The following is a 25,465-nucleotide window of genomic DNA, read 5'->3' on the forward strand; positions in this document are numbered from 1 at the left end:
CCAGGGCTGTGCCAGCCGCGCAGAGCCAGCTCCTGCTGCTTGCGATTCAGGCAGGAGATGCTTACAGGGCTGGGTTTGGTATCATTTTGCGTTTAGCCTTTGTTCTCAGGCTGCATGATTCAGTGCTAGAGGAAGCAAGAGCAAAAAAAAAGAGCTATTTGAAGCTACCTACCAGGGTTGTGACAGAGATAATGAGGAACGCCGGGTGTTGAAGCATGGCCTGATGTTCAAGGCGAAGAGAAGGAGAGGAAGCCTTTGGCTGATCCTCACTTTCACTGCTTGCTTCTCTTCCCACGTGCTGGCCCTGCTGATCTCCAGAAATGCTGTCTAGCAGCTTTCCCACTTTAGTTTATCATTTTCATACTGTTGCTGCAGTCTTGGGCCTCACCCTGGTGTTTGGGCCCCCCAGTCCAGGCTGCTCCCGGCAGCTGTGGCTGCAGAAAGGTGTGGGGGAGACCAGGGATACCCATGCCTGTGCCAAAGGCCACCACAGCCCCGTCCTGCTGCTGCTGGGAATCAGAAGAGGATTTGGAAAAAGGCATTCCCCGTGTTCTCTGTCCCAGTAACTCAGGCACTGAAAGGTGCCTGATCTCTCTTGCCAGGTCTTTATGGCTCAGCCCCATCCCGGGGGGCTCGCAGGCACCCCCCAGCGCAGCAGCGATCTGCTGAGATGCCGAGGCTGGGGCGCTGCAGCACCTCCCACGGCCGGGCCCCGTGGCACTGCGGAGGTCCCCTCGGTGCCATGGGGCCGTGGCCACACGAGTGCCAGGCACGTCATCGACACAGGCACAGGCTTTAAGGCAACACCAGCTCCTGTGCTGGGTGCGTGCTGGTGGGGTACCCTTGGGTGCCAGCTGGGGATGTCCCGGTCAGACTTCCCCATCCTCTCGCTTGCAGGGGCTCCATGACCGAACATGGGGGTGCCAGAGGCTGCCCAGGCCAGGCCAGGTGCTGTCCTCTGCTCCACAGGCCCAGTCCCCCAGCAGGATGGCAGCAGCTGAGGCTCAGCTGTGAGCCCCCAGTTCTGCGTGCAGATGGTGTGCCTGGCCCCAGGCTCCATGCAGCCCTCGCCCCCTGAGGCTCTGCAGCTCGCAGGGGTCTCCAGAGCATGGCAGTGGCCAGGGAGCTGTGGGGAGCATCAGGGAGCATTCACTGCACCGTGCTCAGCATGCGCTCACCACCCGCTGCCGCCAGCCGCTTTCATCCAGGACCCTCATTAAACTGACGCTGAGATTCTCCTCTCGTGGGCAGCCTTGCAGAGGCTGGAATATTTGAGCTGCTAATTTCTGCCTGCCTGTAATTAGCCAGCGCATCTTGCAGCCGGGGAGGCCCTGGCCACCTTCCCCTGCCAGCCAGCTGCAAAGGGTGGGAGAGGGAATTTCCAGCCCCTGGCTGCATGGGGAGAGGCAGCCCGGGTCCCACAGCAGCCCGGGTACAGACAGGCCGTGTGGTGCCCCCCAGCCCCCCCAGGCTCCCTAACCTTACCAGGCAGAGGAGCTGGCAGGAGACTGGCATCCCTGGGACCCCAGCCCAGCCTCCCACCTGAGACGGGGCAGGGACGGGGTTCCTCTCTCCAGCCCCTGGGTGCAGGAGACCCCCCGGTGTTTCTGACCTGGGGGGGAACTCTGTAGGGCCTCCTGCAGGGCCGTGGAGCTGCTGGCAGCCGGGACAGACCCGGAGCAGCAGGGCCTGCGGGGAGGAGATGGGGCTGGGGGGGCTGCACAGCCCTGCATGGGGAGCGCCCGCTGCACCCATCCTCGTCCAGAACAGAAGTGCACAGCTGGGAGAGGATGTAACGAAAATAGCGTCTCCCTAGAATTTATTGGTTTCTCATTAAATACAGCAGCTGTTCCCCTCACCTCTTATTTACACAGGGGCTTCATTACATTAAACTGAACAGTTAAAAATATAAAAGCTGGTGCTACCCAAACCCTAACATCAGAGGGAGGGAGAGGAGGAAGGAGCCTGTGCAGCGTCAGAGCTGGGTTGGTCCTCGTGGGCGCGGGGCGCTCGTGCCCCTCGGCAGCACCGGTTACAGGAACCAGAAGCATTTGCGCCTCGATTTCTTTGAGTCCAGCTTCGCAGGCAGCCTGGTCACCGGCGAGGGCTCCTGCCTGGCCGGCGGGACGGGCCCTGCCGTGGGGGAGCTCTGCGCCGCCTCACCCTCGATGTGGCTCAGCACCCTCTGGAAGCGGCCCTCCTGCTGCCGAAAGTCGTGCTCCACGCTGCGGGGAGAAGGGGCCGCGTGAGAGGGCATCGCTCGCCGCCGCCCTGCGCCCACAGGGCCGCCTGCGCCCCAGTCCTTGTGCCCCCAGGTCCCAGCGCCCTGAGGCTCCCTTCCTGCGGGTCCCTGCCAGCCCCTGACCCGCGGGCACGGCTCAGCGGTGACCGAAGAGGATGCCGGCCCTGCCCCGGGGCCCTGGTCCTGCCGGCAGGCCCTTGGCTCATCCCGCAGCCAGCTGCTGCCCACTGCCCGCACCCTCTGGGGCTCTGAGAGCAGGGGCAGGCGCAGGACCCGTCCCCATCCCAGACAGCCGTCCTGTCCTGCCCGTGGTCTGCAGCAGGGCACGTGGCACCACGCCGCAGCACGTGGGGACCCCTCCTGCTGGAGGAGCGGCCGTGGCTCGGAATAAGAAATGCTGAGACTTTGCCACCGCAGCAAAACCCTGTGGGTGCTGACCTGCCTGGGGCAGGAGCCGGCCACCAGCCCAAGCTGGGGACTGGAGCAGATACGAGGTGGGGTCCAGGGTCTGTGGGACCCTGGTTAGCACTGAGCACCCCCGGAGAAGGGCTGTACCCAGCCCTGATGTTACAGACCCCCGGTGCCCTTCTCCCCTGAGCCCAGTGCAGCCGTGGCACCAGGCACGCAAGGCCTTCAGTGCTGGCTCTGACACCGCTCGTCACGCAAGGCACGCGGGTGCCATGGGTCTGGGTAGGGAAGGGGGGGCTGCATCACCCACCACTGGCGCCAGGTCTCCTGCACATCCCTGCCACTGTCCCTGCAGCACCCACAGGCAAGTAGCTGGCAGCCACGTGCTGTAATGCTTCCTCACCCAGAAAGCGCTTCGACCTCCAACCAGCCGCCTCCCCGCCGATCAGCAAGGTGCTGCTGCCTCTGCCGCCACCACGCACGTGGCCTGGCCGCCCCACACACGGGGACCCCAGCAAGCTCCTGTGTGGTGTGCTGGCAGCTCGTGTCACTGCCTGCCATCAGGACACCCACTGTCCCCAGCTGCCTCTAACAGGGCTCCAGGGCTCCAAGGGAGGGTGCACGTGCTTGCTGCAAGGGTAATTCCCCACAGGTTCCATCACACTGCTGGGGAACTCTCCCGCAACCAGGCCCCCGTCCACACTTGGCAGCACCCTTTGAAATGGTGGATGCATGCTGACGCCGATGTCCCTCGCATGCAGGGGAAGGTCGGGAGGTGCTCGCAGCGCAGCCAGAACCCCTGCAGCCCCTCCCCTCCACGCTCTCGGGCTACCCGTCCTCATCCTCATCATCCGCCACAGGGGATCCACCTTCTGTCCCCCTGCCTGCGTCCCCCTCGTGAGGTGCTCAGTCACAGCCCCGAGGCGAGAGGCTGCACTGCTGCTGGCCGGGGTCTGCCCACGGTGGTGCCCCCCTGCCCCTGTCCCACCCCACTCTGCCCCCACCCCATGTCCCACCGGAGCCTCTTCCCATCACGTAGGTGGCAGCTAAACCCAGCGGGAGCCCTCAGCAGGAGCCTGGCTGTTACAGGAAGCCACCTCCCGCAGCGGTGACATCTCCCAGCCGCAGTGCCGCGTGGAGACAGGCTCGTCAGTCCCAATTAGCACTGAAGGCCCCCATGAGCTAAGGAGGGGGAGCTGGCTGTTGGCTCTGGCGTAAATAAGCCGGGAACAAGAGACACGGCCCCAGCAGTGCCGCAGTGGTGTGAGGGTGCTGGGGCGCAGCGGGGACAGAGCTGGGGCACCCCTGGCGCTGAGACGCACAAGGAGAGCACATGCGTCCCAGGCACCCAACGCAGTGCAGCGGGGCAGCGGCTGCTCCTGTGCACACTCCGTGACCCTGGGGAAGCAGAGCCAAGGCACTGTGGTCCTGCACCATGGTGAGGCCCTGGCATGGCAGGGGTGAGGCAGCCCGGGGACACTGCTAGGGGCACTTGTCCCCCAGCAGCCTCAGGCAGTGACATGGGACGGGTGCCTTCCCCAGCACAACCAGCACCCAACGGCAGCATCTGCGTGAATTCACGCAGGGACATGACACAGCCCAGACTCAGAGCTGGCAAGCCCATCACTCCTGTAAGGAGGTTTTCCCCTGACGCGTTGCTTTTAGGGAAGATAAATGCCCTGTCACCTCATCAGAGCAGATCTCCTTTCAGCTGCCAGCCAGCCCACTGTCCTTTGTGAAACAAACAGCATCCGGGAGGGGAAGCCAGAGCTGCCCCCCCAGTGACAAAGGGCCCAGGTTCAGACCCAAGGACACCAGGACCCAGCCCTGGCCTTGTGGCCATGCTAGGAGCAGGCTCGGAGCAGTGCGGTGCCTGCGCCCACACCGGGGCCACGGCAGCCGCGTGCTGTGGGAGGTCTGGCAGCGGTGAGCTGAGCCCGGCACGGGGACGGGCACGCTGCCCTGGGCAGCAGCCACAGCACCGGCACTGAGCAGCTGCAGCTCTGCCCCTAAGCACCCCTCCTGTCCCTGGGGTGCCCGCGGGGTGTCTGGAGGCAGGCAGGGAGGTGCTGCACCTTGCACCCAGGTGTCTCATAGTGCCGCAATCGTCCCTCATGTTGTGCGAGCCTCCTCTGGCACACCAGCACTGCTTGCCTCTGCCCGAGGGGCAGGCAGCACGGCGGGGCCGGGGCGCCATGGAACAGCTGCGACTGTCGGTGCCATGTCCCCCCCCGAGAGCTGGGACTTGCCCTGCTCTGCCTCGTAGCCACGCCAGGAGTGTGATACCTGGAATCGGGATGGAGGAGAGCAGGGGCCCCACCGGGAACACCCCCAGGGTGGCAGAGCTGCCTCGTACCTGTAGATGATGCAGGCACAGTCCCGGCAGGTCCCGCAGTTGGCAATGTCCTGCCCTGTCCGGTACGAGTGTCGCCTGCAACAGAGCACAAGTGCCGTGAGCCTGGAGACCCGACCTCGGTGCCCGTGCCTCCCCCAGGCCCTCAGCTGCTCCACAGCACGTACACCGGCCGACGTACACCGGTCAGGGGCCCCTCTGCTCCCAGGATCCCTGCTCCTCTCCTTCTCTGTGCGATGCCCTTTGATGCCGGGCCAAGCACGGTGCCTCTCAGCTCAGTAGATTTCTCGGTTGGTTGCAAACCAGGCAGGCATGGCAGAAGCCCTGAATCCTTTGCACTCTGTCAGCCTCATTTTATCACCACCCCAGAGCTGTACCTCATGCCCAGGGACACCCCAGGACACTATGCATCTCCCCACGCACAGCACCACGCAGGGAGCGGGGCCATGGGCAGCGTGGGGACTGGGGGGGAGCACTCACAGCACACAGCAGTGCCCTGACAGATGGGCAGAGGGAGATGTGCCAGCCTAATCGCCAGCCTACGCTGGACTTAGGATTTCTCTCTTTTTGAAGCTTTTGTATCAAAGAAGCAGCCTCCTCCAGGGAAGGTGCATGGGACTCGAACAAAGCAGAGCTGGCTGATGAGCCCCAAAGGTCAGCTCAGCCCCAAAGCCAGTCCTCCTCCCGGATCTCTGCAGAAAATGGTATTCTGCTGCTAGTGCTAAACACTTGCCCCGATGCATCCTCGGCCAGCTGCACCCTGCTGCCCTGCCGGAGCTCAGCAGCTCCCTGGGGCATCTCCCTGTGCAGCACCGAGCTCCAGCCCCTGGCACCAGCTGCTCTGAGAGCTGTGGGGAAAGGGCCCCCCTAAAGGCCATCGGTCACCCTAGCAGCTGCCTCCTCCTCACCTCCTTTGCCCCTCAGGCAGTGCAGGCTGCGGCTTTTTGGGGGACAGCTGAGAAAACACCCCCTGTCCCAAATACCAGTCGCAGCCTCCTGCTTGAATCATTCTCCTCTTACTCGACCTTGATAATGATTGTTCTCAGCCCTCGGAAACTAGGTCTTTTAATGCACCAAATTATATATTACAATTGGGATTATACTGTTAGCACATAAATTAGATCATGATACCTTTTATATGCATATATAAAAGGTGTGCATATGCGTGTACCTAATGTTGTATAAACTGCGCCTTTCTGTCAGGGTGAGATCTAACGTGGGGACAGACGTTTGGCTCGGGAAGTTGCTGCTGGGAGACACCCGGACCCTGTGAGGCTGCATATACGGGGCGAGCAGTGCTGGGGCTGGTGGCAGTGCTGGGTTGCGCGCGGCGCCTCGGGGCCACCCGCATGTCTGCCGGGACGCTGACCCGTGGCAAATAAGGCCAGGCTATTCCTCAGCAGAAGGACACTAGGAAAATCTTTTATGTGATTTCCTACTCCATTCCTTATGTCTCTGGGCAGCGTTTGCTCATTTGACTGCAACAGTATATGGAGCCGAGATCTTAATTAAGCTCCCCACGGTGAAGCTAAATCAGCTTCCTGAGCAGACAAACTCAGTTCCGACAGTGGGATCAGATCTGCCCTTTTGATGGGCTCTGCTCTGGACTCGCCCGTGCCGAGCCAGGCTGGGACACAGCCCTGCCCGGCTGGGCGCCTCTGGGCAGCCCCACAAGCAGGGGCACCCCTGGCCCACGCCCCCCGCCCAGCACAGGCAGCGGCCCCCGCGCAGCCCCGAGAAGCGAGGCCAGGCAGGGCGCCAGGGCGTGCAGGGGATGCTGCGCAGGGGGAGCTCAGCACCACGGCCCGGTCTGAGCTCGCCGCCTGCCTTCGCACTCTCATTAACTGTTCTGTGGGATCCTTACTACTATTATTAGCTGTAAGTGGAAGAAATGATTTAGCAGCCACTTAATTTGGTTAAACAATTAAACACTTGTGCAGGCGGGAGGGACAGGACCCGCAGGAGGTGCCCATCTGGCAGGGCAGGACCTCACGCCGGGTGCCCCCTGCCTCCCTGAGCTCGCTGCCATGGCACGCACCTGGCTTGGTGCATGTGCCAGGCACGGCCCCTTGCCAGCATGAGGCCAAACTAACGAGCTGCCGAGCTAATGAGCTGTCCCGTCCCAGTGCCCTGGGCTGCCGCACGCAACTGAAGCACAGCGGAGCCCTACCTGCGATGCCACCTGCAGCCGGCACAGGCGATGATCCCCATCACCAGGCACCAGTGCTCTGGGCCACCTCGGACACAGACGGTTCGTTAACAGGCAGAGCGTGCCAAACCCTGCCAAGCCCCCTGGGCTGTGCCCCCCAGCCAGGCATGGCAGGCTCCCAGCGCGGGAGCCTCTGCCTTGCTGGCGGCCGACCCAGGGAAATCCTAGCAAGTTGTTAACGGGAATATCCCGAGCCACGGCCAGCGCTTGGTACTGCAAAACACAAACGAGGCCAAGGAAACTGGCCCGGGGGATGCCCTGCCCTTGGCCTACAGAGCAGGGATGGGCAGGACAGGCAGTGGGGGCCATTCCTGTGGTACAGACCGGCAGCACCAGAGACCGAGCCCTTGACACGGGCCCTGGCCACCCCCGTCTTTCATTCACAGCCCCCAAAGGACATTTGGCCCCCCGCTCCCCACCTGCGCTTGCTCACCCGTCCCGCTGGGCCTCCTTCTTCTCCAGGTCCTGGATGACGTCCAGCAGCACTCGGATGGTTTGTTGGCTGGTCTCCAGCACCCCTTCCAGCGACTGCAGCTGGGACTGCAGGTCCCCCTGCGCCCTTGCAGGGCCCTGTCCCTGAGATGTTCGGGCGTGCTCGTCCCCCGCCGGCGCTGCCGCTGGCCCCTTGGCTGCAACCACCAGTTGCAGAAGGTCCTGGACGTGGCGCAGCGTCTCCGACTGCTGGGCGGTGAGGCAGGGCTGCCCATGCTGTGGGGCCTCTGGCACCCGCCCGCCCAGCTGAGTCCCGGTGCCGGAGCCCTGCAGGGCCGGGGGCAGCAGCTCCCCACGTCCCTCTGGTCCCGCCTGGCCGTGCCCGGGATCGGTGGCCCGTAGCCGACTGCTGATGCCGTCATGGGTGTCCAGACAGCCAAGCGCAGCTGGTGTCTTCTCCGGTGTGGCGGCTGAGCTGTGCCAGCCCGGCGCTGGTAGGATGGGGGCTGGCGGGGTGCAGCAGGGCCCCCCCCATGGCGAGCTGCAGAGCTGGTGCTGGGGTGGTGGGGGGTCCCGAGGGGGGGTGCCCTGAGCTGGCTGCCGGAGCCCCTGGATGTGCGCGGTGGGGAGGGTCTGCTGGCAATGCAGAGAGGGCTGGGGCAGCAGGCGCCCGCGGGGCAGGCTGTGCTCTGAGTCGCTCCGGCCGAGCCCCTGCACCTCAGCGGGCAGCTGGGGCTGGCCGCAGGGCACAGAGGCCGGGCGCTGGGGGGGCCTCCGGCTGCCCCTGGGGTTCCTGCAGGGCCTGGCGCAGGGCTCAGGGGGGCAGCTCTTGGCTGGGGAGGTACAGCTGGCAGCAGGGCACCCGGCTGTGCCCGGATAAGGGGGACAGGGATCCCTGGGCGGTGGTGGTGACGCGTGGCACGCCGCAGCAGGCTGGGTGAGGGCGGCGGCACGCTCACGCGCAGGGAGGCTGCCGGGCATGTGTGGGGGCACAGCCCGGACAGAGGGGGTGGGCGAGGAGCCCCCCGGGCAGCGGGTGCTCCCCAGAGCAGTGGGCAGCCCCACTGCCCCGGCCACGTTGCAGACACTCTTACTGCGGGGCTGGGAGGCTGGGAAGGGCTTCTGGAGGCTGGGGGAGGTTTGGATGGCAGCACTCGTGCACGCCTTCCTGGGCATGGGCAGCGTCAGCGAGCATGGCTGGGCCTGGGGCCAGCTCCGCCGCGAGGCACAGAGAGCCGCCGGCTCAGGGGCGTCCCTGGGGGGCGGCGAGGCACGTGGGGTGTTGGGGCCAGGGGCGGCTGCGGGCCCTGGTGGGGGGCTGCCCGCCTGCTCCGCGCTGCCCTCCACCAGGTCCTTGAAGCGGACCTGCTGCGTGCGGTTGCGCCGGCGCTGGAGGCGGCTCTCGATGTCGGGTGAGTCGCGGTTGAGCAGCACCGAGCGCACCGTCATGGCTTTCTCCTGGCCGCCCTCGCTGGTGGGGGCCGGCCCAGGAAGGGGCTCCCTGCTGACCATGGCTCACGGCCCCGGGGCCGAGGCCCTGTGGCGGGGCGCTGCAGCGGGGCCGAGCTCTGGCGTTCGGAGCCCTGCGCTGCGCCCGTCCCCGGAGCTGTCCGGGGCAGTGGGCGGCCTCATCCCGTGCTGCCGCAGAGAGGGGATGCTGTGTGGGAGGCAGGCGAGGGGCTGCTGGGCACGCCACCCGCCGCACGGCCCCTACAGCCCGTGGCACGCTGGCGCCCTGACGGCCCTGCCCGCCACCGCGCCTCCCCGCTGGCGCCAGCAGCCCATGGTCCCGCCGCCTCTGCCCAGGCTCAGTGCCCCCCACGGTGGGCTCCCCAGGGCACCGGGCACCAGCCGTCCCTGCGCATGGCTCCTGGCTCCCAGACCTGCAGGGACAGAGAAAGGAGGTGAGCCCCGGCCCTGCTGCCCGCTCCCTCCTGTGGATGGGGACGGGGACGTCTCCAGCTGCCCCGCGGAGCCGCCGGCCTCTGCACACCCTCCCACCCAGCGCGGCCATCACAAAACGCGAAGAGACAAGCTTTGATCTCTGGCGCTGCCTCCTCAGCACAAAAGGAGAAGGGAAAAAAAGAAACCCCTTTAGCATAAACACGTTACAAGTTCACAGCTCAAATCAAGCAGAAGCAGCTGTTAAAAATAGCTCTGCCTTGCTGGGGCTTGGTACCTCGTGTTCAGAGGGCGCTGGGAGCAGGCAGCCCGTGCTGCAGGGGCACAGTGGGACGGGACGGGAACAGCGCAGAGGAGCAGGTCAGGCTGTGCTGGGCACAGGGGGCTCGTACGTGGGGATGGACAGGCAGGGGGCACCCGCAGCACGTGGGGCACCTGCTGTGCGTGGGGCTGGACAAGGAGTGGGGTGCCCAACCTATGTGGGACCTGGCTGGAGTGGGCACAGGACCCGTCGTGTATGGGGCACAGGGTCCCATCCTGCATGTGCCACCTGTTGGAGGTGGGGCAGGGCTGCGGGCGTGGGAGAGCAGCTCAGTGCACAGGACAAGGCTGTGACTTGGGGACATTTAGCCAATTTGGGCATGTGAGAACCGGCCTCGAGGGAGAACAGGTATTGCATCTGAGATGGCAGCTTCCAGTGCTGGGCTCCTCTCTGAGATGGGCATCGCTGGGGCAGGCTGCCCTGGCCGCGAGCAGGGCTCCCACGCAGGGAGGACCCCCCAGCACACAGCTGTGCACAGCGCCTCCTCCCCGCGCAGGCAGGGCAAAACCCTTCCCCAGCCCTGACCCCGACCAACACCAGGCCCCCATGCACAGCTGGCTCTCTTGCGTCCACCGTGGTCACTGGCCACCCTTCCGGCCCCTCGCACTGCTCAGGTACATGGCACATGCCTGGGAGCCCTGCTCAGGAGCCCCTGTTCCCCTGGCGCAGAAGATTTGTGGCTCATTTTGGGAAGCAGCATTGTGAGAAGGAGGCACTGGAGGGCAGAGCTGGAGTTGCCAGCCCCGGCAGGGAGTGACGCTGCTTGGCCCCGTGGCTTGCTGTCCTGTACCCTGTGTGGGTCTGCAGATACCCACAGGTGCCTGGGCACGGGCAGGGAGCACAGTGCTATGGGTGCCCCTGGCACCACGCCGTGCCCTGCATCCCGCAGCTGGCACCGGCGGCGTCCACCCTGCCATGCAGCCCAAGGAGCCCCCAGCCCCCCCCAGCCCCGTGGCTGCTGCAGCACACTGAGCTGGGAGCTCTGCTCTCCCCACAGCCCTCTCGCCCTCGCTGCGGACAGGCACCCCTGGCCCCGCTCGCCACCTTGCCTTGTTCTGACTGTACCGAAGCAGCTGACTCAGCACAGCAGCCTGGAGTCCCCATGCACTGGGAACGAGCAAACTTCCCAGCTGTGCCGGATTTCCCGCACCTCCCCAGGACCACGACGAGCCCAGCAGGAGGAGGCTCAGCCAGTGCCTGGCCCGTGCGGGGGACCCACGTCTCACGCCTCCGCGCCCCTCGTCCAGCACTAGTCGGGATGCTGCTCCACGCGCCACCAGCCAGCCGCCTGGCACTTCCCTTCCCCAGTCTTGGAGCTGTGCCCAGGCACCGGGAGGTGTTTGTGAGGCAGGATGCGGCGAAGGCATGGCCGGCGGATGGGGCATCTCGTTAGTATGGACAGCAACAGGCTGAGGAGGGGAGGGAGCTCACTGGAGAGCCGAGCTCTGTGCATGCCTGAGGCAGTGGCCATGCTGGCACCTGCATGGAACAGGGCAGAGCCTGCCGGGACCACAGGACCCAGTCCAGCCCCACAGCGTGGGACCAGCAACCCCAGCTATGGCTGTGCCAGTATGGGAAACACGCTCGGTGGCAGGGGATGGATGGGCTGGCACGTTTCTGTGCTGGACTGTCCTCCTGCACGTGGTTCAGCACCAGCACAGCCTGCCTGAGCGCTCCTGGAGGACAGCTTGTGTGGCCACCCTGCTCCGGAGACTTTCTTAATGAGGATGCTAATGGACATGGGGCAGGGGTGCCAGGAGCCACTCCAGCAGCCGAGCGTGGGGCAGGAGCACTCCTGGCACAGTCAGGCAGTGGGGGCAGACATGGACCCTGCAGGCTCCCGGGGGACCAGGCTAAGCCACGGCCGACGGCAGAGCGAGACCAGGACACCTCACTGCCTGCGCAGCAAACGCGATGCTGTCAGTCAGCGGGGCATCCGCTGAGGCACCCTCTGCCTCCCAAACCGCGCTCCGCTGGAGAGATCAGAGACATGCCAAAAGGACAAAGAAAAAGTCTATAAATTATACATGCACTAACTGCATTTGGAGAACAGTTCTAAGGGTGTCAAACACCAAAAGCTAGGACCCTCCCACTCATCCCTCTGCATATGCATTACGGCACGGTCAGATTTAGTGCTGTGCTCAGGCACTGTTTCCAGCATGCCTGCATCTTCTAGTGCTAATGAGTCCTGCTGTGGGACTGAATCAGGACTGTGTAACCGAGCGGCTGCTGTACCTCACGCAACCCCCTATACCGGAGCCGAAGCTGAGGGAAACAGCTCTGCCAATGGATCCAGCTGGAAGCATGGCTCCAGGGACATTTTGAATGCACAGAAAGGGCCACGGGGAAGGGGCTGTGCAGGAAGCACAGGCATGCGACACTCAGCCGCACCAGGGTCTTCCAGCTGCTATCTTCAAGCTTGTTTACTGGGAGATGGCGCTCGGGACGGTGTATGCCAACGAGCCTGCACGCTCACCCAGGCCCCCACACAAGCACTGCTCTCCCAGCGATGCACCACAGTCCGCAGGCCTTCCTGTGCCCACAGCTCCCTGCCCCTGGGCACCTTGTGCAGGACCTGAGCTGCCGGACTGAAGGCACAGGAGCAGAAGCGTTCCCACTGGTGCCACCCTCCGCAAAACAAGGCACAGATTGCTTTGCTTGGTCTTGCCCTGCTGAGTAATGTGGTGCTACAAAGCTGGAGCCCTTCTGGGATCCCGAAACGGAGTCAGCCCCTTCAGGGCCAAGCTGCTGTGAGCCCAGCACTGCAGCAGCTCCCCTCTGGAGGGGGATGACCAGGACTGGGGATACAGGCAGACAGGGGAGGGGACAGCTGAAGGATGAGAGCTGTCCTCGCTCCTGCATGGTGGCTGAGGCCACAGGTGCCCTGTGCCAGCAGCTCTCCAGCAGTCCCTGCTCGAGCGAGTGTACGGGCTGCGCACACCGGCACCCCAGCCTCATGCCCAGCAAACACGGGCGCCCTGGAGTGGAACGCGGCGGAGCAGCTCTGCGCACCCCCCGCAGCTGACGCAGGGGCAGGAGGGCTCCCCACGCTTTGCTTTTGCCCATGTGCGCAGGGCAGGGAGCCGGCAGGCACCGGGGATTCAGGGTGTTCCTCTCCCAGCTTTGCCAGCAGAGCCGCACTGAGGAGGGCAGGCTGGCTCTGCCCGTCCTGCGGCTGGCCCCGAGGAGACCTCCCCGTGCGCAGCAGTGGAGGAGGCAGGGCAGGGCAGGGCAGCCATGCTCCCGGGGGTGAGGAACCCACCAGAGCTGTGGGCACCCCCGGCATGCGGCACTCCCGCAGGCGTGGAGGTGGGGATGCCACGGTGTCACAGGACCTTCCCCTCTTGCAGCTCTGGACGTGTCGGCGTGGCCGAGGCCACAGGAGAGCCAGGCGCAGGCAGGACATCGGACCCGCAGAGCCCTGAGCGCAGAGGCACTGGGAAGGGCCGGGGCACGGGGACCCACCAGCCTGGTGCCTCTGCGGGCAGCGGTGGGAACAGATGCAGAGCTTGATTAATGACAGATGAAGGATGGCAGCATGTACCAGTCGTGCCAGTCAGCACAGGGTTATAGGAAACACGGTTCATCAAACTAATTTTCTGTCTGTTTTGATGAGATTCCCAGTTTGGTCGACGAAGGTAAAAGCCTCGATGGAACAGACTTAGATCACTGTAAGGCATTTGACATTTTGACGAAGAAAGCAGAATGATACGAAAGCAATGTGGCACACATTAAATGGATTAAAAACTGGCTAACCAGCATGTCTCAAGACATAATCATCCAGCGATCATCACCAATTAGCCGTGCTTCTGCTCAGGTCCTGTGGAGGGGTGGCCGGGGCCCTGCACTAACACTGGCTATTAGCGGCCTCAAAGAAGAAAAGTCAGCACCGATAAAATTTGCAGATTATACAAAGACTGAGAGAAGGATAAGGAACGAGAACAGCAAATACAGTGCCATGCAAGAAGCAAGGAACAGGCACTGCAAAGAGGGGTCTCTGCTGTGGGGAATGGCACCCCTCTGCAGCCTTGCAGGTAAAGTGCAACAAAACAGTGCCTGGAAATTGGCGGTCGGCACGTTCAGATGGGGAATGACTTTCTTGAAAGGTAAGGTCATCCAGTGTTAGAGCAACTCGGAAAGGATTTAGACGGTGGTGGATCCTCCATCTTGGCAATTGCTTAAGGTCTGAGTGTTTTTCTCCTCTTGTTCACATGGGAATTACAAGCAGCAAGTCACATCAGATGATTTATCGATAAAATCAGATGACGCCACTGTAATGCAATAGATGACATGAGGACTTCAGTGATGGGCTCGCCAGATAAGCTGGATGCTCAGTGCAGCTGGGAGCAGACGTCCCATCAGCTGAACGAGACCCAGGAGCCGTGGAAGTGACACGGGCTGCTTCCCCGCTGCCCGGCCACCGGCACCACCGAACTGCAGAGCCGATGGCCCCAGCGCTCAGGCTGCCCTTGCCCCCACACGCATCAAGTCTTTCTCCGAACGTCTGGGATTCACGGCCAGCTCCGACTCACGAATCAGCCCGGCGTCCTGAAGCCCACGAACCTGCTGCTCTGCTCCGGGTGCAGGGGTCCCGAGCCCGGTGGTGCATCGCTGCCCTGCACCTTGCCAGCGCCATCAGCTCCTGCCCGCAGCCCAGGGCCTGCGCGTCCCTCCCGGAGAGCGAGGGCCTGCGACAGTGACGCTGCTCCGGCCGGTCCTGATTAATGGGCTGGTGAATCTTGTAAGAGAGGCAGCAAATCTTCCCATGCTGTATCTTGATACATGGGCTGCAGGGTTGGCCTCAGAGGAACAAAGCCCTGCTTCACACCTGCTCCTCCGACCACCAGAGATGCTGCAGAGCGGAGGCACAGCCTCCAGCCGCCTGCCCACTCTTGTCTCCCCGCACCGGGACGGCACAGCCCTGCCCAGCTCTTCCTCCTGACGCCACGACGTCGGCGCCCTGTGCAGAGACCAGCCCAACACCGCTGGGCAGACCCTGGCCACCGGACCCAGGGCTGCAGGCACCACCAGGGGTCCCAGCCGCCCCCGTGCCCAGCAGCGATCCTGCCCGGCCCCAGCCCCTTCTCCACCCATCCTCCACCTCCTCCTCCTCCTGGCAACGTCTGTGGAAGAAGGAAAACCAGAGCAGACACATAAATCTTCTCCTCAAGACGCAGGAAGCTGGGAGATTAGATTTATGAGAGAGGAAGTCATATTCTTCTGGAGCTGCAGAAGAGAACAGCTAATTACCCAGCTCCACTACTGGGTACAACGGTTCCTCTTGGGACAAAACCTTTGCTGTCCCTGATCTCTGAAAGGGGATGAGGTGCTATGGCAAGCACAGGAGGAAACAGAGGATGAGGCATTTGTGCACAGCCGACGACCAGGCAGGAGCCAGGTTCTCGATACACCAGCCGGTAGCAGGACTTAATCCCATTTTGGCTCCAAGAGGACTCGGCACGTTTGTACTCGGCATGGAGCATCCACGGGACATGGGGGTGGAGGACTGAGAGCGTCTCCTCAGCAGCCAGCAATGCCAAACCCCAGCTCCTCGCAGGGGCAGCACCAGCACGAAGCCAGCGCGTGCCCTGCCCTCGCGGCTGCTCTTGGAGGCTCTTCCAGCACCCGGCTGTTTGGAGGCATGCAGACCTCCTAATTTCCTGCAGGCACTTAATCACGGCCAGTTTATATCCGTTTGTGCTTGTGCCAGTACCGTGCTTTGCTTGAACAGCTCTTCTCCCTCCTCAGCTCGGAGCCCGTGTGCTTTGCCGTGAGGACGCAGGCCCGTTCCATGGCGCAGGTTGGCGGCGGTGAGCAGGGGCAGCCCTGCCCGCGCCCTCGAGGCCAGCTCCCCGTTCCTCCCGTCATCCCCACAGCTTCACCCATTCCCATGGGGGCTGAACACCTCTCCCCCCCCTGCACCCAAGGCAAGGTCTTGCGCTCTGCTCCAGCACCTCCATGGCTCTGCTGGAAACACCCAGACAGCTCCATCTGAGGACAGCAAATTCCCTGAGCTGGGGCAGCGCCCTGAAAGACTCACACCACCACGCACACTCACTGCAGACGCCACTCGGGTGCCCCAGAGGAGCGTTGCTGGCACAAAGGTCCCTTTTCTGTGACAGCAGGTGCCTGGTGGAAGTGGCAGCTCGCACGAGCCAAGGGATCTGCACGCATCTTTATTTAGGTCACTGGCTGAAGAGCTCTGCAGGAAAATGAGTCACTCTCCCAGCCCCAGGGCCCAGGAGAAGGCAGGAGCCCCCAGCCCAGCCCGGGTGCTCCCTGAGGCCCCAACACCTCTCCAGGGCTGCCCGAGGCTTCTGCAGCCCCTGCATGGGTCCCACGGCCAGTGCCTGGCAAAAAGGACACCAAACCCCATGAAGAAGCAACAACGCCCTCCCAGCACCCAGAGGCCGTCGCCTCACCGTTACATCGTGCTTCCCTCTTTCAACTGCAGTTACGCTGGTGCTGTCAGGTGGAAACGATGTGGCCAGGAGATGCAGCAAGATGCAAAGCCTTTGGAGAAAGCCTTTAGAAGCCTGTGGAAGCCAAATTATTCCTCTGTCTCCCATGGATGCCAATACGGCTGTCGTGGCAGTAGTGGCTGTGTTCTTGCTGTGACTTGCTTTCGTTCCCACCTCTTTGCAATGCAGAGGAGCGCTACTGTCACCATTTCAAATGAGACATGAAGAGGCAGAGTGACCTGCCCAGGGGAACACGGGCAGACCACGCAGACAGCCTGTACAGAGCAGGAGGAGGTTAGGAGTTTGTTTTACATCCCGAGGCTTTCCTTAACCTCCTCAGTGGGAGGCGTGAGCATCTCCCATGCAGCCTGCAGCTCCTGGGCTGCGCAGCACTACTTGGCTGACTTTCCTAGAGGCTACAGAAGAGACCACCTTGGGAAGAAGGCGGCACCCCCTTTGTCTGCTTCCTTCCCAGCAAATGTGGTGTGGGCACATCGCATTCTTCTGAGTCTCAGAGACACCTCGTGCAGGTGCACGGACACGGGGAAAACACCTGACACGGAGACCTGGCCTCGAGAGCAGGCAGGCTCGGCCGGTGCTTCCTCCGGCAGAGGCTGTCCCCAGAGTAATTACAGGACAAACAAAATAGGACATGGCCTGAAGGCTCGTGGTCACAGGAGACACAGCTCATCACAAGACATAGCACAGCTCCGCACCTTCCCGGGGAGAAGCATGTCACCCCTTGCAGAACCGGGCTCCACTCTCCATCTGGAGCCACGCCGCCAGCCAGCAGCCTGCGGGCTGGGGAGCCCCGGCAGACGGGGACTGGATGTGCTCCTTCACATGCCAGGAATTTTATTAGAAAGCCACAAGCTGTCCACAAAGCACATTTCTGGAAAAAGCTAGAAAGGTTTTGCCGCCCATCAGTTCACGGGCAGACGGCCACAATGCCCTGCCTCGCGTGCACCTGTCCCGGGGAGCCTGGCGCAGCCCCACAGGGGGGCACACAGCCCCGCTGCCCCTGCAGCTCCAAGCCCACGTCCCCACGGGGACCGGTGCCCCCGTCCCGCTGCCGCACCGTCTGCAGGCTGCAGCCCTGGCAGCGGCGCTGCCGCGCGGGCAGCGGGAGCAGGAGGCCTCTGCGGCTGCAGCTTCCCAGCACCAGTGCGGAGAACGTCATCTCAGAATACAAATTCCTGCCTTTAAGTGGATTTCCAATGCCATCTAGCAGCCGGCCCCCCTTTATCTTTATGCGCCTTAGACAACACTCGCTACCAGGGGAATTTAGGAATTAGCAAGTGTCTTTGCTGCGTGCCTCGGTTTCCCAACCCACAAAGCAGCCAGGGTGGTACGGACTGCCACTGTAAGCACACCAGACAGACACCGTCCAAAAGCACTGGTTATGACTGAAGTATTGTTACTACACAAGCAAATGAACCCATAGTTATTTGTGGCCTCTGAACAGTACCATACTATTAAATAATTATAATAACTATAATTTGTTAAGAAGATAACCTCAGTCTAAAGGAGCTTCTGTGTTTAAATCCATTCTGCTCCTCCAAGCGCACGGGAAGGATTTTGAGCACTTCCCAGCAGATGTGAAACCTGCCAGGACAAGACCAGGGCTGCCAGCCTGAGCCAGCTCTTGCCTGGAGCTGCTTCCAAGCCCAGGAGGGACTTGGGCAGCTCCTGGTCCCCTTCTCAGGCAGGCCACCAGTGATGGGGGACAGCCAGCGGACCCTGGCATCCCCGGCTGTCCCAGAGGGCTTGTTCCTGTGCCCTGGGAGGCGCCGGCAGCTGCAGGCTGGCAAGCAGTACCCTGCCCCGCCACGGGCACACGGACACTCACTATCCCCCTCCGGGCACACAGCCACAAAGCTGGGTCCCAGCGATTACTCACACGTGTCCACCTCGTGCTCTGATCAGAAAAAACGGCTCCGTGGAGACCCCTTCTCCTGACTCCCTGTGTGCCTCTGCGAGGAGCTGCAGCTCCGACTCAGTTCCGCGTGCACTCCTGCGGGGAGGAGAGGGACTCGAGCAGTCCCCAAGAGCTGTGCCTTCGTATTTCACAGGCTGCGGCTACGGCTGCCCCGGCCCCACTCCCACTGCCCCAGCTGCCAAAGCCCTGCCGGCAGACACAAAGGCCTTGTGTGCAGGACACGGCGCTGGGAGCTGCCGGCAGCAACGTGGGCTGAATCCCTCCAGCGCCAGCAGCCGTACCCGCGGCCGGCATCAGCGCAGCGTGCAGTACCGAAAGTGACATCCCTGGGATCATGTGTGCGCGCGTGTCAAACACAAACACGGCTCTGGCTGACGGACGTGTCTCCAACCGAGGGACAGCAGTGAGCCAGGCAGGCTGCTGCTGGAGCCCGGCTCCATGCCCACGTCTCCCGCAGGAGTCGGTCTGCGAGCGGAGGTGCCACGAACTGGGGGGTGGCAGGGCAGGAGGGCTGCGGTGCAGGGACCAGACCCTGGGGGTCTTCAGCCCTTCTAACGCGGCAGCGCCCAGCACCGGATTTGTCCCCTCGGCCACAGCCCCCAGCACGGCCACGTGCCCCCAGGGACCCCGGCACGGCCTCAGCAGGGTGCTCGGTGCGGGTGCCACCGGCCACCTCTGCGCGGGGTGTGGGTGCCGCGGGCACCGTGCCCCCCGCCGTTCCCCAGCCAGCGGGGCAGAGGCGAGAGGAGCCCCGGGGGCGCTGCGACCCCCGCGGCACGGGAAGCCGGGGCTGCCCGGGGCCGGGCTCCGCGCTCCGGCGGCGAGGAGGAACGGGCACGGCCGCCCGGGCACCGCGGCTCCCTGCCGGGCGAGCCGGCACCGCGCCCCCGGCCCCTCCGGCCCCCCCGGCCCCCGCGCATCCCGTGGGCTGCCGCGCCCGGCTCCCGACCGCGGGTCCCCGCGCTGCCCCGGGGTCCCGGTGCCGGCCCTAGGCTGCCCGTACCGCCCCGGGGCTCCCGGCCCCGGCGCTCCCCGTTGCGCCCCGGCTCCCGGCCCCGGCGCAGCGAGCGGGCGCTGCAGGGCCGATGCCCGCAGGGCTCGGCTCGGCCCGGCCCGGCCCCGCCGCCCCCTCCCCGGCGCCCCGCTCCCCGCCCGGTACCTGCTGCTCGGCGGCGGCGGCGGGCGCGGGGCGGCAGCGGCGCGGGGCGGCGTGCGCGGGGCACGGCCGGGGCGGAGCCGCGCGGGCTCGCCGGTACCGGGAGGCGGAGCCGGCGGGCGGGGCGGGGCCGGGGCAGCCCCGCGGCGGCGGGGCCGGGCGGGAGCCCCGGGCGGTGCCCCCGGGCGGCGGGGATGGAGCCCGCTGCGCCCCGCGCCGCTGCCCCGCGCGTCCCTGCGGCCGCCTCCGGTGCCGGGCAGCGCCCAGCGGGGCGCGGCCCCGGCCCCGCGCAGCCCCCGCCGGCCGCCGGGCTTTGCCGCGCCGCGGGGCGCCCCGGAGCCTCCGCTGCCCCCAGCCCGGCCCCGCCCGGGCGCCGCCCCCGAGCCCGCAGCGCGGGGCCCCGGCGCGGCTGGAGCGGGGCTGGGAAGGGCCCTGCCTCCGGGAGGGGACCAGCGGGGCGCAGGCGTGGGGGGAGCGCCGGGCGGGGGTACCGGGAGGCGGCAGCCGCAGCGGTGGGCAGGGGCTGCGCCAGGCCCCGCGCGGTTGGTCGGCGTCCCCCGGGCACCACGGAGCCGCTGCGCCGGCTCCGAGCCCGTCCGCGCGGCTCTCGTGTGCGCCCAGGCTCCCGTGGTGCTGGGGCGGTGCCGGGGCCGTGCGGCGGCTCCGGGAGCTGCCGGGCCCGTGGTGGGGCTGCGGCCCCGTGGTGGGGCCGTGGCCCGGCCGGGCGCTGTCAGCGAGCAGGGTCCTTCGTGTCCGCACCCACCGGTGGATTTGCGCGAGGGACCGTGTGCTGTGCTGGGCTGCCCCTGGGTCTGTTCCACGTGCACGTGCCATCCACCAGACAGATCACACCCGTACGTGGAGCAGGGTCTGGCTGTACGGCTCCCCGGTAATGTAATTTAAATGTAAATACGGCTTCCCTCGAACAAAGTGTAGCAGCGGTGCGGGGAGTTCACCTCGATCTAATGCCAGCAGCCACCAGAACAGCTGCTTTCGGATGACTGAACTAATCTCGTCAGATCCCTAGCATAGACTGGCTCATACGAAAGTTTCCTCCCATCCTTCCTGCCTTGCACCACATCGCCCCTGGGGCATTGCCGGCCTTACCCCGGGGCAATGAGGTGCAAGGCTCATGCAGCCCTGCGGCGATGGTGGGTGACATCCACTGCGGCTGCTGCGTGTAAAATGGCCCCCCAGGGCCCCGAGAAGGAACGAGCTGCTCCTGCCCCCTGTGAGCAGTGTGCCTGCCCAGACGGGCTCTGTGGCACTACACACGGCGACACCTGGAGCTGCGGGTGGGCTTGTGGTAGCCCCGGCTTTGGCACCGCTTGGTCTGGGAGCGGGCCTGGCTGGGGCTGAGGCAGCAGCCGTGCACGGCGAGCAGAGGCTTGATCCCAGCTCTGCAGGCGAGCTGTGCCCGCTCGGCCACGCGGGCAGCTGGTGACCGGAGTGTCTCTGCAGCACTGCTGCCACGCGCCTGCAAGGCTGCCCCATGTGCAGGTGCTGCTGACCCTGCTGTGTGCCGGCCTTCAGCAGGGACACTTCAGGTCTGTAGCTTCACTTTGATGCTAAAAAAGGATTGGGATTCATTGCATTGTCATTCGTTTCCTTCTCACGAGATAATTCTCTGCAAACCCGCCTCCGTCCCTGACTCCAGCTGGGCCTGGCTGCAGCACCCAGTGCTTCCCCACAGCAATGCCCCGCGCTGGGCCACCCCCTCCCCAGGCCACGCTCCTGCAGGCCTGGCTCCTGCCCCTCCGTGGGGCTGCCTGGGGCCAGCACGGGTGAGCAGGGGCCCTTGGCCGCAGGTGGCAGCTGCGTGGCATGGGCTGGCTGTCCCCTGCGAGCCTGGCAGCACCCACCTTGCTGGCTCCCCCAGGCACTGGCAGGAGCTGGCCTGGGGCTCGTTCCCTGCTGCTGGGAGGGCAGCGAAAGGAGCTGAGGGAGACTTCAGCACGGGGCACCCCAGGCAGGGCAGCACGGCAGCCCCCGAGGAAAGGCTACCCCTGAAACCACCCACGAGCCCTGTCAATGACACTAGGGCGCCTTCACTCATTCCGAGCCTGACAAATGATGCATCCTCCTCAGAAAGAGCTGCCTTTTCCCAGCTGCCAGGGCAGGGAGAGCTTTCTGGATGAACAGCCAAGCATGGGCCATGCTGGATGCTGCCGAAACCCAGGAGGTGTCATGCAGCTGCGTGGCCAAGTGTTTGCCCTCGCTCAGCACCGGCTGTGCAGGGCTCTCCATTGTGCTGAAGTGACCTGAGTTGCCCTGGGCTGTGCATGGCCCCTGCCCACAATGGCACTTCCCAGGGCAGCCGGGCTGGTTTGTATTTTCCCCAGGAACACGTTTCTCTCTTTGTGGCACCCTTGTGGCTGCAGCTGGTGCTCAGAGCATCCAGCTTTCCAGCACACTGGCCGTGCTGCTGCGTGTCGTGGGGCCGGGGCAGGGCTGGTGTGTCCCCGGTGCTGCTGTGCACGGGGAGGCTCCCAAGTCACAGCCTCCTCGAATGGCACGCGAGGGCCTCGAGCTGGTGGCACATACCCAGGGTGCGGGCTCGGTGGCATCCTCTTGCAGACCGCCCCAGCAGGGAGCAGCCCTTTGTGCCTGGCGGCAGGCAGCCTTCGGAAAGAAATGCTTTGAAGTGCCTCTCTGAGCCAGGTACTGCGTGCTGGCCAGCAGCTGAATGACCAGAGCTCAAGAAGGTCCTGGAGATCGAGCAACACTTTCTCGTTCAGTGATCAGGAGCTGCAACCCCATCAGCTCTTGGGCTTTAGACACTGAGCATCCATCAGGGAGTTTCCACTAGCTTTGTCCCAAGACCAAAGCGCCTCTTAACAAGTCAGTATTCAAAGTGCTTTAAAGTCTACTGCAGACTCGGATTTTACGTTAGAAGCATCATCAAGAAAATGTTGCATTAATAGACTAAAGGGAAGATGAAAGGCTTTGGTGAGCAGCAGGTGGGGCATTGCTCTCTGCCACCTGCTCCTCTCTTGTTTCACGAACAATGCAACAGAGCACAAGTCCAAGATCAAGCACAGCCTTTCTCACTGTGCAGAATGGGAATCGTGGTCAGCCTTTGCTACAGCTGCCCTGCTCGTGTCATAACAAACCTGTGAGCTCCCAGAGCGGGAGCACAGCTAACAGCTCAGTTTGGGACCCTTCACTAAAGGCAGTCTAGACACAACAGCTTCCAGAAAGAAGCTGCTTGCCGTTCTAAAAATGCACTTACATATTACCTTGAATTGACTTTAAACCCACAGATTTATGCTACCACAAATACGTTATAGCTATGTCCACGTCCTCTGCAGCACCATGGTAGGTGACAGGGCTGTCCCACCGTGGGACCGGGGTGTGCAGGGACCGGAGACAAAGGGATGAGGGAGCCAGGGCTGAGTGGGGCACAAGGAGAGGTCTGGAGAGCCAGGGAGTGGGGCCTCGGGGTGGGGATGGCTGAAGGAGCATGAGTGGGCTCACGGGGCCCCCTCGACTCTGGCCACAGCAGTGCTTGACCCAGCTGCTCCCTCCTCAGAGTCACTACGTGGCCTGCATGGCCGCCATCCTGAGCCAGATGGACAAGGACCACTACAGCTCCTACATCCAGGCGTTCCCCTCCCGGGCCGAGCTGATGGTGAGTGCTGCCCCACGCAGCGAGACCAGGGCCGTGGCGGGGGGCATGGGGCACTCTCCACTCTGACTCTCAAAAGGGACATCCCGCCGGTCCCACCACCCTGCCCGCAGCAGGGCACCTGGCACTGGTGTCACCGCCCCGGCCACCAGCACTGCTCGCATCCCCACTGCTGGGTGGCCGTTCGCTCCTGGCCCTGGCGCTCAGCGCAGCATCATGGCTGAGCCCCAGCCCCTGACATCTCCTCTCTTCGGCAGGACTTCCTCATGGAGACTTTCATCCTCTTCAAGGACCTGATCGGCAAGACGGTGTACCCCTCTGACTGGATGGTGATGAACATGGTGCAGAACCGGTGAGGACCCCTGGGCTGGGAGGGACCCCGGTGCTGGGGCTGGGTGTGACAAGTGGGGCACCTTGCTGGGGCACGCAGACACTGCCTGAGGCTGCCTTGGCCCCCCACGTCTGTCTCGAGCAGCCCTGGGGCAGTGCCTGGGCTGGCTCAGGGCAGCTCTGGGTGCTCCCTGCTGGGACAGCCCGGACCCTGGGAGCCCACGGAGGAGCTGCTCTCTCCATCCCCACAGGCGTGCTGTGGGGCCCAGGGGGAGGGGGGGAGCTGCTGCAGACACCCCATCCCTCCTTCCCTGGGTGTCTGCACACGGCAGCTGTGCTGGGGTTGCAAGTCGGGATGCCAGGGATGTGTCTGTTCGCACCTCCGGGCGGGTGCACCCGTGCAGCACCTGGCTGCACCACGGCGGGCAGAAGGGGTGCGCCGCCATGGGGACGTGGGCAGGAGCACGCTGCGAGCCCCAGCCCCTGGGGGAAGCTGGCGGTGCCCCAGGCTGCCCCCACCTGCCCCTGTTTCTTGCCTCCCGTGGCCGGGGGCCACCAGCCCTGCTCCCTGCCGCTGGTGGGCAGGGGGTCCGGCAGCGCGGCCACCCCCCGCTCAGCACCCATGCTGTGGGTGCTCCTGCAGGGAGTTCCTGCGCGCCATCAACCAGTTTGCCACGACGTTGACGGAGATGTTCCTGAGCAGCAGCAGCTTCGAGCTGCAGGTAAGGGGGCACCGCCCCCCCCCCGACGGGGGCTGCAGGGGACATGCCCAGCCTGCGGGGCTGCTGCATCCAGCCCCAGCTCTCCCTGTGCCACCTCAGCTGGCACTTGTCCCCATTTTCACTGCAGCTTTGGAACAACTATTTCCACCTGGCCGTGGCTTTCCTCACTCAGGACTCCTTGCAGCTGGAGAACTTCTCCCAGGCCAAGCGCACCAGCATCCTGGCCAAGTGAGTCGCTCCTGCCTCCGCCTGCCCGAGCTCTGCCGCTCGGTTCGAGGCTCCAGCCCCAGCCTGCTGCTGTGCTGTGCTGTGCAGGCAGAGACCTGGGGATGAGCCGCTCAGGCTGTGCTTGGCCTCCTGGCCTGGAAGCTGACATGCCATGGGCCGTGCCCAGCTGCGGAGTGATGCTAACCACCACCCATCCTGGCAGGTACGGGGACATGAGAGCCAAGATTGGAGCTGCCATTCGGGACATGTGGTACAACCTAGGTGAGCTGTGGTGTTGCCAGCAATGAGGAGGCCTGGAGAGTCTCTGCAGGCTGCCGTTGATCGCCACTGTCCCCAGAAACGGGTGCCGGGGAGTGGAATATTACAAGTGTGGGGCATGGGAGGCTGCAGGCGTGCGCCCCGTGGGATGCTGCGGGATGTGCCAGCCCGTGGTCCTGAGGTCACTCTCCCAGCCAGCAGCGTCCCCGCGCCGGGGCTGGCGTCTGCCCGTGGCTCTGTGCCGGGGGGCACGGGGCAGCCAGAGCGCAGCGTCAGGCACGGCCGGGGGAAGGGGCTGCTGAGGCTGTGTTGGGATGATGTCTCCTCCTGCGTGTGGAACCACGGAGCAGTGCCTGGTGCCCACAGGCTCCCGTGTGGGTTGTTTGCCTGTGCAGTGCCTCTGGGACACCAGCACAGCCCGAGCTGATGGTCCCATAGCCAAGTATTGGTCGTGCTGTCCTGGCCGCCCAGCGCGACCTCCCTGCTACTGCGGCTGCCCAGGAGAGCTGCCTGGCTCTGCTGCAGCCACCTGCACTGGGCGTGCAGACCTCTCCTACTGCCGCCCCCCCAGCCTCTTCCACACACAGCTGCCTGTTCCTGGGCACAGGCTGCAAGTGCCTAGGCAGGCCAGCCTTCCATGCCCTCCCCAGGCCATCGCAAGATCGAGTTCATCCCGGGCATGGTCGGCCCCATCCTGGAGATGACGCTTGTGCCGGAGCTGGAGCTGCGCAAGTCCACTATCCCCATCTTCTTCGACATGATGCTCTGCGAGTACCAGCTGACCGCGAGCTTCAGCCGGGTGAGTGCCCGGGGCCAGGCTGGGCTGGGGAGGCCGACGCGGCTGGATCCTGCCTCTGGCCCGGGCTGACCATCCC

The 25,465-nt window shown here is 64.4% G+C and overlaps 2 protein-coding genes across 5 annotated transcripts in view; one reads left to right on the forward strand and one right to left on the reverse strand.

The window, feature by feature from the left end:
- The window catches only part of LOC308194228 (dedicator of cytokinesis protein 2-like), a 70,700-nt gene that overhangs the window by 36,067 nt on the left and 9,168 nt on the right, over window positions 1-25,465 (forward strand). The window contains exons 29-34 of the mRNA XM_080589814.1: window positions 22,957-23,055; window positions 23,310-23,404; window positions 24,026-24,104; window positions 24,232-24,332; window positions 24,535-24,593; window positions 25,241-25,389. Of these exons, the coding sequence (XP_080445940.1) occupies window positions 22,957-23,055; window positions 23,310-23,404; window positions 24,026-24,104; window positions 24,232-24,332; window positions 24,535-24,593; window positions 25,241-25,389 (582 nt within the window). The remainder of the gene's footprint in view (window positions 1-22,956; window positions 23,056-23,309; window positions 23,405-24,025; window positions 24,105-24,231; window positions 24,333-24,534; window positions 24,594-25,240; window positions 25,390-25,465) is intronic.
- On the reverse strand, window positions 1,794-19,536 carry LOC308194231 (uncharacterized protein). Of its 4 annotated transcripts, none has more exons than XM_080589834.1 (3): window positions 7,646-19,384; window positions 5,007-5,081; window positions 1,794-2,225 (listed from the first exon to the last, which is right to left on the reverse strand). In XM_080589834.1, exons 1-3 carry the CDS (start codon window positions 9,154-9,156, stop codon window positions 2,033-2,035), a joined length of 1,779 nt encoding a protein of 592 aa, XP_080445960.1. In that variant the 5' UTR covers window positions 9,157-19,384; the 3' UTR covers window positions 1,794-2,032. The 4 variants fall into 4 exon arrangements, 3 of the variants coding, with proteins under 3 accessions (XP_080445960.1, XP_080445959.1, XP_080445958.1); XM_080589833.1 differs by adding an exon at window positions 19,428-19,536 and having other exon boundaries at window positions 2,083-5,081; window positions 7,646-9,527; XR_013950396.1 differs by having other exon boundaries at window positions 2,165-2,225; window positions 7,632-19,393.

This window comes from Anser brachyrhynchus (genome assembly GCF_964034855.1).
Source record: "Anser brachyrhynchus genome assembly, chromosome: 4".
Lineage (NCBI taxonomy): Eukaryota > Metazoa > Chordata > Aves > Anseriformes > Anatidae > Anser > Anser brachyrhynchus.